We start from the raw sequence: 14555 nt of genomic DNA, 5'->3' as shown, positions 1-14555 counted from the left end.
ACTTTGAAGCGGACTCCATTCCAAATAATGGTGTGGTGCTTGCTCATAATCTACCATCTCTAGGCATTCTAACCAAGCTCGATTGCAATCTACATTGGTAACTTCTTTTCACTTTAAATGTATTCACCTCTCAAGGTTTAGTATGTGCTTTGATATAATTGGCTAGGTGTGAATGTGTGAATAGAAACCTAAGGATGTGTATGTCTCGATGAGCTATACTAATGGTATCCCTAAAGCTGTAGAGTGTGAATGTGGTGTGTGATGGATGTTTGTGATTGTGTAGTCAATGTGGGAACTAGTGTACATGACTACGATGAGTGTCCATGTCCAAGTGTATGTGCATATGCCCTAAACAATTGGTGGCCCCTAAACAATGGTTAAGTGTGACCCAAGTATACATAGTTAGATGTGTGTACATGTGTCCTAAGCCAATTATGTGCAAAAGATACTACACTACTACACTTGTTGTGATAATGTGTGCTAACCATAAGTTGTGCACGTCAAAACACAATGGTACTTGAATGACTAGCATGTGTGTGAGCAAGTTATGCCCTAGACTAGTTTGCATGCACAAGTGCCTCCTATTTGTGAGTACGCGTACTCATTTATGGGTTATTTCTATTGTGCAAGAGTAGCCAATCTATTCTATTTAAGTGCAAGTGTGTGCTCTAATGTGTACACATGAACTACTCTAGTTTGTGTGTGTGTGTGTGTGTGCGCGCGCGCGTGCGCGCCACCCTACTTGCCTTAGCTACATGAACTATGTACCTTGATGTTGTGTGCACAAGTGATTCTAAGCTACATCCACAATTGCCCACCTAATGTGGATGAGCATAAAAGCAAGTAAATGGATTTATTTGTGGGTGCATGAACACTTGCTTATGTGACTAATGGTGTGAGTAATGAACGTCTTATGTGACTAATGGTGTGAGTAATGAATGTGCATCAATCTAAAGTGATCCACATGGACAAGGACTTTATTGTATGGCTGCCCTCCTAATTGTTATACATGAATGGTGCCCTCACCATGTGCAACAGTGCAAATTTAGCATGCATACAAAAGCAAAATTACCAAAAATATAGAATGTCATGGAAATTGTTGATCACTATGTGCACTAGTGCTAAAAAGTGCAAGTGAAAAATTGCAAGTGCCTACACTATGTGCAAGTAAAAAATAACCATGCGCTAAGTGCAAAATCATATAGTGAAATACAATGTGTCCGTGCACAATTGTTGATCCCTATGTGCACAAGTGCTAATAAGTGCATATGCAAGAGTGTTGCCACATGTGCACGAGTAGGTTCATGCATGTACACAAGTAAAAACTAGTGGTCGAGTTCTTATATCAAAATGTAAATCATGTATTAAAACAAATCTACCTTCCAAGGGTGAGTTTTTTGTGGCTACACTAGTTTGTTGGAGCAACTCTTTTTGTCATTACTTTTATTGGCAAAATTTGATCTCACACAATGCCACCTTAACCTTGTTTAACCCTATAACCAAACTTTTGAGCCCATATCAACATGCCCACACACTTTCCAACCCTTAGTAGACCTTTTAAATACTTTAACATACTTTCCACGCCTTCATTAATACTTTCAAGCAGTTTTGATACCTAGATAAGTACATACTAAATATTGTAATATGCAAGCAATGTCTACAAATGTGACTCAACCAACCTATTAAGCTTAATGCAAGAAATAAGATTCTTTTAAGTGGCACATCAAAGAAACATCATAGTACCCATACAATGCTCAACATATCTTTGTGTTAAGGTGTACATCACATCAATTGCGCAAATACAATTATCCAAAATCATAGGACTCCTTAATGTCAACATTACAAGACTCCTTAAGACATCTATAGGTTTGATACATTCAAAATGAATTTGTACCTTTGATTGTAACTCTCATGATAGAAAAAGCTATAGGGCTCCTACATTAGTTTGAGGCAACATGTCCAAAGAATCATGTATAATGAATATATTTACAATGTGGTTCCATCATACCACAATTTCATTCACTCCTAAGCTTTCCTTGGCCCATGGGTTAGACCTGTTACCCTTGCATTGATGGGGTCTACATCGTATCACAAATGTCATGTTTCTAATTATATACAATATTAGATGTCATCTTGGTATGCATGCCATTGCATAAATGATGATTTCCATCATTATCAAGGTTCTTTTGCTTAATCTTGTCAATAGACTTCATCCCATAGAGATGCATCTCCTCGTGAAGAGAACATGCAATAGAATTGTCACCAATAATATGACCACCACCTCTTAATACCCTACACAACACCCCCTTTTAAATATTTATTTCCAAATGACCGTTACTTTTGAATAAGTTCAAATTGTAGGAGTCACTTACCAACGACACGTCAAAAGCCCTTCAACATTTATTGGACCTCGTATATGTAGTTTACTAGTGCTCAATCCAATCTGTAAATATAAGTTTATAGACCTTAAAACATATGGTTTACAACATTTGAAACTCATTTGCTAATGATTATTAGTACCTGTGTTAGGAGTCCAAATCTTTCACCATCACAAAATCGGATGCTTGTATTGTGAAATATCGCACAACTACATACAAGACATCCAAAATGTACAACTATAACTTAGGGTAAAACCACGGACACACTACTGTAACATGTGTAGAGCATTGTCTTACCTGTCAACACGATTTAAGAAAAGATCTGCATTTTTTTTGTCTTCAGTGATAATCAAATTTACATGAGCACTGCAACAACATAACATCACATTTTATGGGAGGACACCTTGATAATAGAAATAGTATAAGATAAATGACTTTGACTTTCTCTAAACTAATCAAAACTTTTCCATTTCCTATAAATTGTCAATGAAAAGATCACAAAAACATTAAAGCAAAATATGTTTCTTAATACTAGATTCAACATGACACACCCACAGAGAGAGAGAGAGAGAGAGAGAGAGAGAGAGAGAGAGAGAGAGAGAGAGAGAGAGAGAGAGAGAGAGAGAGAGAGAGACCTCCCATCTTCATTGATATGGTTGATTGCATCCATGGTATCCTTCACAATAACCACTTTGCTAGACAAGATAGTTTCTTCACAATTTGTAGAAGAATCCACAATTTTGCACAAAGAATCACCATTTGTCTCAACACCTGGAGTTTTAGCAAAATAAGAAAACAAAATACTAGTCATGTGTACCACAATTCAATAATTTTGAAAGCAATTTTGGACATAAATCTAAGTTAGGTTCCACTGAAAACACAAATTTAACTCTAAATACAAAGATTCCAACATTGAACATTTTAATAGAGAATAAGAATATTTGTGATAGAGCTTATACACTTCAACCCAATTTTAAATAAAGCAATTAAGCACATTGAGAAAATTGTGCTCAACATTCTTAGTTTTGAAAAATAAAAAAGACTTCTAAGAAAAGATTGTACCGGCCATTTTAAGTCTTGATAAAACATTTCCAAAACCATTGTTTCTTGTCAATTCCTCATGTATCAATAATATGTCCTGTATTGTAACAAAAATAGTATTTAGTAATTCTTATAAAATAGCAAGAAAATGTACACTAGTACTGCGATCACATACCATGGCATTTTGTGAATCCACCATGGAGTCTAGAATGATACTTGTGGCTTTTTCCATATCTACCTCCTTATCAACATAAACATGGCACACTCCATCTAAAGCAAAGAATGAAAATTTACAAGATGAAGAAAAATGACCAACCTCAACAAACTTAAACTAGAACATATTTAATTATCATTACAATACTCACAAGCATGACTAATAATTGGAATTGAGGTCTTTTGTTTCACTTGAGAAATGATCTCATTTTCATCCTTTACAATGATAAGATCTACAATATCATCAAGCTGCAAAATGTATAATAGCATATCATGGAGTAATATCATAGTTTCACATGTTATAATTCAAAGCATATTTTTTCATGTAAACAATACCATCGATCATAGAATAAATACTTTACATCCCATTTTCTAACGTCAAAATAGCAAAACATTCATGTGTTTACCTTTAAGAATTCTTTTAGGCGATCCCTTGATGTTGTCAAGTGGACTAGGTCCTCTTGAACGTTAGGATATAAAACTTTTGTAATTGCCTGTACCAACCTATTACAATCCATTAATAAGCATCTTAACCTTCGACAATAAAGATTACTAAAGGCATCACATGAAAACTTAGGACTGCACAAAACATACAACTAGGAGCTACATTACCTTATATAAGATGGCTTGAGATCTTGAACCTTCTTTTGCACCATGCAAGAGGACTCCATTTCCAGTTAGTATAGCCATGGCCGTAGCCTTGCAATCAAGGAGATTTTTGTTTTAGTAGGTATACAAAATTTGTTTCAATTTTAGCAAAACAATCCTTCCAAAGAAATCAATGATTGATCAATTCTCTTAAAAATGTGATCAAAAAAGGGTTTACCAAAACAAGGGTATCTAAATTCAAACCAAAAAGGACAAGGATAACACCCAACGCGCTTGAAACTTTTTCCAAAAATAATCCTTCAACAATCTGCAATGATCAAATACTCAAAATCAACCAATTTTATAATATAAGCAAAAAAACTAATAAATGATAGCTATCTTTGTGTGTACATTTGCACACGTGCAAATGTGTAGAAATTTCAACTAGGTGTAAGCTTTTGATTCTATAATATTTGGATTTTCTCCTCACCAACCTTAAGATGTTAAAACCACAAGGGCTACCAAAGCCAAATCTTTTTCTACAAAAATTTGCACCCCCTTATAATACCACTACAACCAACAAGTTTTAAGGAGATTGAAGGAGTCAAACCTTTGTTTTTGTAAGTGTATTGTTTATAGGATCTTTCATTTCTGCTAGCCTTCTGATAGTTATTGATAGACCTCTTATCTACAATACCAAGACGCACATTCTTATTCATTATGTTAGCAAACATATCCACATAATGTAAACATGTGCATGATGGCAAGCATTGATAGTACGATTAGATTTAAGAAAGCATACCTTTTGTGGCCCTAGAGTTAAAGTATCAATGGAAGCTTTAGAAAGGCCTTGGTTCCTTGCATCTTGAACATCCAACACATTCTCGTTCAAAATTAATTCCTCGTTTGTTTCCAAAAACTTAGCAATGCCATACAAAATCTTTTGTCGATCAATGTAAGATAGTGCCTGCATGGATAAATTAATACACGTATTTATGATTGCATAACATAATATCAAAATATAAACTGACAACATAATATTCTATGAGAAAACTTAGCACGATTATAATTAGAATGTTACTTGCACTACTCTACTACTGCTCCTTGCTCTCAAAGCCACCTCTCGTGCACTTGAATGGAAGTCATCATTTGCAAGATGAAAAGTGTCTTTATGAAACAATGTTCCAATTCGATTGCCTTGTATAACCTTTATCAATGAATTGGCAACAAATCCACTGTATGTTGACAATGTAGTTTAGTTAATTGAAAGACCATGGGCTTCTTGTATACCATACTACTAAAAGAAGACGAGAAAAATACTTTTAACACTTTTGTAACCATGGAATCAATAATCTTACCTTGCAATTACAACTGGAACACCTGATAACGCAGCATACTGAGCCACATGAACTTTAGCATCCATCCCTCCCCTTCCCCTATCAGTTGCCTCACCAAAGGTAACCACATTATCATGCTTTCTCTTAATGTATGTGTGAATCAATTTTGACCCTTCTTGTGAAGGAGGCTTGGTATACAAGCCCTCCACATCAGTGAGTAAAATAAGGAGATCAGCTTTGAGTTCCAATGCTAAGAGAGCTGCTAGACTATCATTATCCCAAAAACTACCTCCACATTCCTGTATAGAATTAGACCCAATAAGAAAATTTAAGGAGAATTAAAAACATCAAGCGAAAGAAAAAATCATGTACACATAGAGCGTAACGCGATCCAAGCTTGCTTAGTGAAGCACACCTTGTAGGGCCGCTCCCTTGTGCTCACTGCATCGTTCTCATTGAAGATAGGCACCACTTGCATTGCAAGAAGGGAGTTTATAGTGTCAACTAATTGCACCCTAAAATCTGTACTTTTGAAGTCATTATTGGTCACCAAAAGTTGTGAAGATGCCACGTCCAACTGCAAAACATAATCAAAATGTGTTTTGTCTAATATGTCCTTTGTTCTAAGTGCCATAATCATAATTAAAGAGAACAAAGCCATGAGGAGGATTTAAAGCTGTAGTCTTTTTAGATTCTACAAAATCTTAGCACAATAAGATATAGGAGCTACTATCACATTGGTAAGGACAATAGAATATGCAAAATGTAAACATAAGAGTTTCGGCACCTGGCTGAAAAGACTATCATAGAAGAAAATCAACCCACTTTGACCAACAGCAGCACATGCCTTGCCATCAAGTTGTTCCTCCGGTTTCCCTAGATCCGCAAACCTTCACATACCAAAAACCTAATAACTTTATTCTCTAAAATCACGAAGGAATGTTATGGAGATGTCATATTACACATGAACGATACTAGGAGGAACCAAGCTCTAGAAATGATATATATCAATGCAAGCTCTTATGTTAGTAAGAAATTATACTGTGCATGGAAGGAGGAACTAAGCTTTGGAATACTAGTCCTAACATCATTGAATGATTCAATTGAATATTAGATTAACTAAGCTTGGGAATAACAACCAACAAAAGATATCAATAGAAAAATAGATGCAATTGTTTATCTACAAGATTTTTTTAAAAAGAACATGCAGATGGCTTGTAAAAATGTAATTCAAGTCGCATTGTGAAATTATCTAAAACTACTTGGGAATCCATGATGGCTAATAAAGAAAGAAGGCAAACATATCTTCCCATTTAGATCAACCATCAATGCTTGCTAATATAGGCCTTAGAAAAAAGATGATAAATCTTCCCAAGGTAGTAAAAAGTCAACCACCATGAGAGAAGGCACTCACGTGCTAGTTAGAACTCGACGACGACGGAGCCGTTGACAACCCATACCCAATGCTCCCGACGAAACAAGTATCACTTCAATACCAGCATCAAGTAGATCTTTCACCTTTTATTATCAATGAAAGACCAAAGATAAAACACATTAGAAAGTAGATAAAGAAAATCAAAAGGTTTATAAAAGGGCCCCTAACAATAGGAAGAACTAAATGGAAATTTACTTCAATACAAGTAGGTATAGTAGAACTAGAATTGGCCTAAAAGTTGCTCCAATACAAGTAGCTACATAAGAAGTTTATGCAAACTTTTATTTTGAACATTTGGCATATATGTACATTCCCTAACAAGTATGCTATCCCTAATGAGTATATTAGGATCTAAGTGTTGAAGTTGACAAATTTCTAGATTGGACTTGATAAAGCTTTGTGCCTATTCATATTCATATTTGGAGTTGACCTCATAGTAAAATACTGAATGTCTTGAACAAGATAACAACTCCCATGTAGCATAGAAAACCCCCTGTTTTTAACATCTTCTATCTCACAACATTGAAGACAAAGTCTGAAAATTCTAAAATCTTTAACAACTCATCTTGAAAAGACTAGTTTCTCTCCCAAAACCATTTCTCATTTCAAACAATGGTAAGACCTTAAATATAATTATACAAGTAGAGTCCCTTTATAACTTACAAACAACATTGGCTAAAACAAGGTAGCATAAAAACTATCTTTACTTTTCTTCATTTTATGATGCCCTCACAAGTAAATACTACTTTTCTTTGCCATAAAAAATGTCTTACTTTAATTATTGGCTTGGGGCAAATCGCAAATAAGTACTACTTTACTTCACCATAAAAAATATTTATATATGCAGTCTTTATTTTGGGAGGCCATGAATAACAAATACTACTTTTCCCTTCTTATTAGCTAACTCTTTGAAAGAGCAACTTGGTCTTTAATTAGAAACTTTGATAGATTCTTAGAGGGGTGGTTAATAGAAACTTCTCTTCTTTTTCTTTTTTTCTTTTTTTCTGTTTCTTAAGAGAAGTAAGCATTTTTGTAATTTAAAAAAAAAACCCCTAAAAGCTCAACATTAAGGTCATTAAAAACCTGTTCGCACAAAGAACCCAGGCGTCCCAATGCAAATTTTCCATCTTCAGATCTCGAGACAACTGCTGTCCCAACCTACAAATTTGGGAGAGAGGGGGGGCAAAAAACATGATTAATGTGGGAAAAAAAAAAACAAAAACAACCTACATTTGTTAACTGCCCTACAAATTTCATTCCAATCGGAAAACCAGGCTAAGAAAGACTCTCTTGACTTGTTTTTGAGAAATTTCTCTGAATGCAATCACTGGACATAAAAATACATTATTATAATTCTAATTGCATTATTGAGAGACGATAGAGACGTACCTTCACAATCACCCGTTTTGCATTTCTCACAAATCCTCGTTTGGGATCCATGCTTTTTGTTGAATCTTTTTTTTTTCTTTTTTTTATAAAAAGAGCTGGAAAAGGGATTTTCCAACTCGAAAAAAAAAAATAGTGAAAAGGAATGCTGCTACGTCGCAGGCAATTACGCCTGCAAGAAAAAAAAAAATATATATATATATAAGGAGGGGGGGAGGAAGCCAAGGTAAGCGATTAATTGTTTGAAGAAAACTGAATTGCCAGGAGAAACCCTAAAAATATCAGCGATGAGGGGAAAGAGGGAACAAAGCACAGAGGCGCCGGCGGGGGGGGGGGCGGGGGAGGCAGAAACCCTAAAATGAAGTTGGTGGAAGATGGTGTGAGAGGAGACGCACGCGCACACACACACAGAGAGAGAGAGAGAGAGAGAGAGAGAGAGAGAGAGAGCCATACCTTGAGTCCTATGAGTCGTAGGTTCATCAGCTGGCCAGCATGTATGTAGCACATTATATACGAGAGAGAGAGAGAGAGAGAGAGAGAGAGAGAGAGAGGCCTTAGGCCGCTTGCAAGAAGCAGTAGCTCGTGAGTCATGCAAGCCCCAACCCTTTTTTTGGAGCATTCCATGCACCCAAATTGTCCTCCCCCCCCCCCAAAAACCCTCTCATGGCCTTCCCATGCATGTACCTTTTCTTTTCGGTTTATTGTAATCCATTAATTAAGGTATGCGAGCCAATTAAAGTGCCCCCAAAAGCTTTCTTTTAAGAGATTTTTCAATTCTTTGCTTATTGTAATCCTTTCATTAGTGTATGTGAGCCATTTAAAATGCGCCTCTCTCAACAACTTTTCTTAGGAGTTTTTTTTCTTTTTGGCTTTTTGTAATCCATTAATTAGGGTATTCGAGCCAACCTTTCTTACGAGTTTTTTAAATTTTTGGCTGATTGTAATTTATTAATTAATAAGGGTATGTGTTCGTTTTTCCATGCCAAAAGTTTACTTACTTCAAAAGGCTATATTTTTAAAATATATATTACACCAAAGCTTTTAAGACAAACCAACATTGTTATCTTTTTGAGGAAAAGATTTTGAGTTTCAAATGTTATCAAGCATTGTTGCAAACTAAGAGGCACAAAGAAAGAGACACTTCCAAATAACTTCTTGTTCCTAATGACTATAGCCTCTATTTATTGATTGCATTGAAAGGTCTAGGAAAGAAGGCCTCTATTTATAGAGTCTGTTTCAAAGCTCTTAAGTGTTGTAGTTGAGACTTCTCAATCAAACCCGTCTCCCCTATTATCAACATTGCCTACTTATATGTCCCCATTTTATAACTAATTGGGACCTATTTTTCCGTAATGGGATTCGCCTCTTTTTATGTGATGGGATTTAAAACGAGAAGTGTGTCGATTAGTGTAGTGAAAAAACATGACACGTGTCAAGATCTCCAAAATTTGAAGAGTTAAGGATATACATAAACTCCTCTTCTCAACCTAATGATTTTGACTTCAAAGCCCATTCTTTCTGCTTTTTGAGAAAACTGATTGTGAGATGTTTTATGTCCTTTCCAAAATGATAACAATGATTCATCCTTGTACCCAAAAAAGGCACTGAAGGTTTAAAAAAGGTACCTGAATCACTATTAGATAGGCATTGCAATGTTAAGGTGAAGGTTCAATTTGAAGGCTTGCTTCAAAAGACTTGCTTTGCATACATCACTTCTCACCTTAGATCCACATTTTGTGGACTAAATATTTTCTAAGTCTTTTGAACATTGAGGGCCTTGCCTTACACATAATCATTCTCACCTTAGATCCACATTTGAGGGCTAAAAATTGGTAAATGCTTTGAACATTGACAAACATTTGAAAACACTCATTAGTAATGGTCAAAATGGACCTCAAAACACAAGGAAGTTATGGATGCACTTAAATCCTTTAATGATGTAGTTGATGTTATTCAAAGTACACCCATAATGCTTGTGAATATTTGGCTAGCTTGCCAAAGCTGGTCTAGTCATCTCTCTTGAAATTTTACTTCTTGAATGATCATTTATCTTTCCAAACTATGCTTATCATATGCTTATGCCACAGTTGCATTCCATCTACAAATGGATCTACATAGTATGATCCATCTAGTCCAATTAGATACATACAAACCATACCACATTCGTATAGTTTGGACTTTTAAAAAGTGAATCCCTCCTTTTTTTGAAAAGTGTCCATTCAAGCTTGAAGAAGATGACTTCTTGCCCTTTCTCTTTTACCTTTAACCTATTTCTCTATTTCCTCTTCCTCCACCTCCTCTTCTTTCCCTTCCCCTATCTAGGGTGTTTCACACAACTCACCTTGAGAAAGTGATAGGAATAGAACCAACGCCCATTGAGTTGCAAATCATATGGCATGATCCAAACTTGTAATGTTCAAGTTCATGGAGGTCATCATTAAATATTTGCACAAAGAAAACGACTTTGAGAAAGATGCCATATTTAGAGTCATGTACATGGAACTAGAGGAGATTAAGAGAATTGAGACTCACATACTCATAGGGGGCAACAATCCATTACTTAAGGGATTGTAGTTGGTAGCAATACAAAAGTGGTAAGTCAAGGCCTATGTGCGATGTAGATTTAGGAGCTCATCTACTACAACTACTCATACTTGTGAGGATTTCAATGACTGCACCAAACACCATATTTTATGTTATATTTTTTGTGTATGCTCGATATTGCACTAAGTTTGTTTGATTAGATGGATCGGATAGATGATACTTGACTACCATGCCCTATGCACATGGATCTACTACTCAATATGAATAATAAAAGGTACTTTCAGTTTACTTCAAAACATCTATAATTGTATTTGGACCGATTAAAAGGCCTTGCTGCACCAAATGGTTGATATGAAGTATCAATTTAGTCGAAAGAGACTTCAACTCAAATAATGCAAGCAAAGAAACAAGGCAATAAGGTATAGAAAACAAAGAGCCCATTTCAACAGAAACACTCTTTAAACACCCTAACACATCAATGCCAATACTTGTTGATATGATTATCTCATAATTTTAGATTTCTAATATAGAGGTGCTCCATTCCCTATACCAAATATCATTGATCAATTGTCTTTTCCAACATGGACCAATGGAAGAAGAGTATTCCATGCAGATCTTATTTTCTAGAAATCTTTTTTGTGAATCTTATTTTCTAGAAACCTTATTAGCTCAAATTTCAACTACTTGGGGATTTGTTCTTTGTGTGATTTTCAACCCAATTAGGCAAATGTTATATCTCTAAGTAGTCAATTAGGCAATAAGGTTTTTTCTTAGAATATACCATGGATAATAAGACTCACATCAAAGGCTCTTCTTCCATTTATCCACACATGAAAAGACAACTTCCAATAGGGAATAAGTGTCATCTTTAAGGTTGCTAGAGAAGTACAAGATCTTGCTATTGCTTTGGATAGAGATATGATTTTCAAGTAAGGTTTGTATTTCTTATAACAAGGTTAGTTTCACTTGCTAATATGATTATCTCTCAATTTTTTATTTATGTTATAGAGATGCTCCATTCACCATATCAAATATCATTTAATGGATGTCTTTTCAAACATGGATTAATGACAGAAGAGTCTTTGATGTGTAAGAAAATAGACAATAACCAAAGATAACAACAAACACAAGTACAGGAGAAAATAGAAGAAAATGAAAGAAAATATTTTTCTCTCTTACCAAAATGATACAACCAATGTTGGAGGCTCTATCCATATTTGTTTTCCTATGAGCTTCGGTAGTGATATAGACAGTGGAGTGAGTGCAGAAGGTATGCCACAACAAGCTTACTAGTTGTGTTGTATCTATATACATAACGACCTCACAAACATGTCAACATGGTGGGTGAGAAAGGTGGATCCATAAAGTGGATGGTAGGTGAGAAAAAAAGTAGATCTATAAAGTGGATGGTGGGTGGATCTATAAATTGAATGGTAGGTGAGGAAAAAGGTGGATCCAAAAAGGAGGATCCATAAATTGAGAGGTGGAAAAGGGAGATGGATGGATAAGGTTGCTAGGGAGAGGGATATTAAATATCCTGCATCCACATGTAGGAATATTCTCCAACATGATTCCCCTTAACTCATTCCCCACATGGTCCATGTGACCCACAAGCCATCACCCAGAATATTCCCCAATAATATTTTTTGAGTCCCCATAACTCATCACTTGGTGCATACAGTAAAGTCTTTCCCACTTGGCCAAATGGTCCAGTCCACATTGGCTGTCTAATATTCAAGATTATACCCCTTCCACTTTCTAAATTGGAAACCCTGCCAATGCCTAATGCCCATTATTGCTTTTCCTCATTTGGGGGCCTACGAAATTTGGCACTTGGAGCATAGGTAGGTGACTAAGAGGTGGGCATTTGAGTGACTTCCAACAAACCCCCTCAATGTCCACTCAAAAATGAACTACATGTTTGGTCCAATACTAAGCCGATGAAGATGCCTAGCTTATCACTCCTAAGAGCCTCGGTAGATATGTTAGGACAATTGTCTAATGTTTGCATGTGGTGATGCATCCTCAAGTGAGAATTTTGCATTTACTTCCATTGGTGAAACCACTACCTTACACTCAATCATCTTGAGTGCCTTCAGAATCTCCCAAACATACCACTGCTAATTAAGAAATGAATATTTTACCATGTTCTTGAGACACATCAATGCCTAGGCAAAAATGTGTAAGCTCCAAGTCTATCACCTCAAGTCTATCATATCAAATTCAGAACTTAATATCTCCTTAGTCTGTTAAAGCATATGCTCATAGTCGCCTATGATGATCAAGTCATCTATAGATAAACAATGATTACATAATTGCTATCTTGTGTATACACATAAAAGCTAGCATCAAAACCACTTCTAATAAACTTAATACTTTTGAAAAATCCATCGATCCCTTGATACCATGCTCTTGGGGCTTACTTCAACCCATACAAAGTCTTTCTAAGCTTGCACCTCAAATCTTGTTGGTAGGGTCATATATATCACCTCCTTAAGGTGTTCATTCAAGAATGTAGAGCTTACATCCATTTGAAAGATTGACCACTTCTTATGAGCATCCAATTCTGGTATTGCATGAATAGTGGTCATTCTAGCTATAGGTGCAAATTTTCCCTCAAAGCTAAAGCCTTTGATCTATGATTAGCCTTGTGCTACAAGTCAAGCCTTGTACTTTTCCAAAGACTTATTAAATTTGTACTTGGTCTTCCAAACCCATTTTGTATCAATTACTTTCCTATGTTTTGATTGATCAATGAAGTCCTAGGTCTGATTTTTTTATGATACTATCATCCTTTTATAGTAGCTTTCCACTTTAGATTATCCATAGCTTCATCTAAACTTGTAGGTTCCATTAGTTGTAGTATCTTAGTCAATAGGGCGGCTTCCCTACCTTCAACACTTGTTTCACGCTAGTTGAGGAGCTTTCCATGGCTTAAGTAAGCCTTATTGAGTGCTTATTGAGTTGAGAAGCAGCCATTCTAACCATTCTTGAGTGGATATAGAGCATGTTGCAGAAGTCGTGGAAAGCTATGCAACTTGATAAGACTTTTGTATTTTGGCCATAAATTTTACATATAATGTTAGATTGAGGTGTTATATAGATAGAAATGAAGAGTGGGATGAGAAACTATAGATCTCAACACTCATGGAGTTGATTATGTGCATTTTTTAGTTCTTTGTTTTACAGAGAATAGAAAAGATGGTTTGGGCAACAAGCTTACAAGTTATAGAGCCTTATGTATTGCATGCCTACATGTTGTTTGGGTCTTTCATATGCTTATGTTGATGCTTGACATTGATGTTTTTGCCCATATATGTTTATGGCGACCTTTGAAGCTTGGATTTGAGCTCCCATTGGATGTATGTGGGTGGTAGCCATTTGCTCCAGTGATTCTTCACTTGCAGGTTGAATACATATTGGATGCATATACTTCCCTGATGTATCAATGATGCACTTGGGCTTCCCATATGTGATGTCTTGATGCATTGAGCTTTGTTGTGCTCTTGGGAATTTTGGATTCACTTCCAATGGGAGACATTTGTATTTATATTGTAAAGCTTGGTTGTTTGACTCAGTGGGAGACTCTTTATGCTCTTTTGGTTTATGGTACACTATCCATTGCAAAGATTC

General features: G+C 35.7%; 1 protein-coding gene across 2 annotated transcripts; it reads right to left on the bottom strand.

The window, feature by feature from the left end:
• Positions 1 to 1780: 1780 nt before the first annotated feature.
• LOC148036511 (delta-1-pyrroline-5-carboxylate synthase-like) lies at positions 1781 to 8977 on the bottom strand. 2 transcript variants are annotated; one of them, XM_087679152.1, is made up of 21 exons: positions 8832 to 8975; positions 8382 to 8550; positions 8076 to 8150; positions 6972 to 7075; positions 6345 to 6447; positions 5973 to 6134; positions 5579 to 5856; positions 5302 to 5455; positions 5023 to 5187; positions 4831 to 4908; positions 4459 to 4548; positions 4245 to 4331; positions 4040 to 4126; positions 3785 to 3881; positions 3595 to 3689; positions 3441 to 3516; positions 3014 to 3149; positions 2676 to 2744; positions 2521 to 2587; positions 2373 to 2443; positions 1781 to 2292 (listed from the first exon to the last, which is right to left on the bottom strand). In XM_087679152.1, exons 2-21 carry the CDS (start codon positions 8430 to 8432, stop codon positions 2106 to 2108), a joined length of 2232 nt encoding a protein of 743 aa, XP_087535278.1. In that variant the 5' UTR covers positions 8433 to 8550; positions 8832 to 8975; the 3' UTR covers positions 1781 to 2105. The 2 variants fall into 2 exon arrangements, 1 of the variants encoding a protein (XP_087535278.1); XR_015691026.1 differs by lacking the exon at positions 1781 to 2292 and having other exon boundaries at positions 2411 to 2443; positions 2521 to 2615; positions 8832 to 8977.
• Between the last annotated feature and the right edge of the window lie 5578 nt (positions 8978 to 14555).

The sequence above is a fragment of the Lygodium microphyllum genome, chromosome 5 (assembly GCF_053477565.2).
Source record: "Lygodium microphyllum isolate KBCC chromosome 5, Lygodium_microphyllum_v1.1.10, whole genome shotgun sequence".
Classification (NCBI taxonomy): domain Eukaryota; kingdom Viridiplantae; phylum Streptophyta; class Polypodiopsida; order Schizaeales; family Lygodiaceae; genus Lygodium; species Lygodium microphyllum.
Note: the sequence above shows the minus strand (reverse complement) of the source record. Positions and strands in the feature narration are given on the sequence as shown.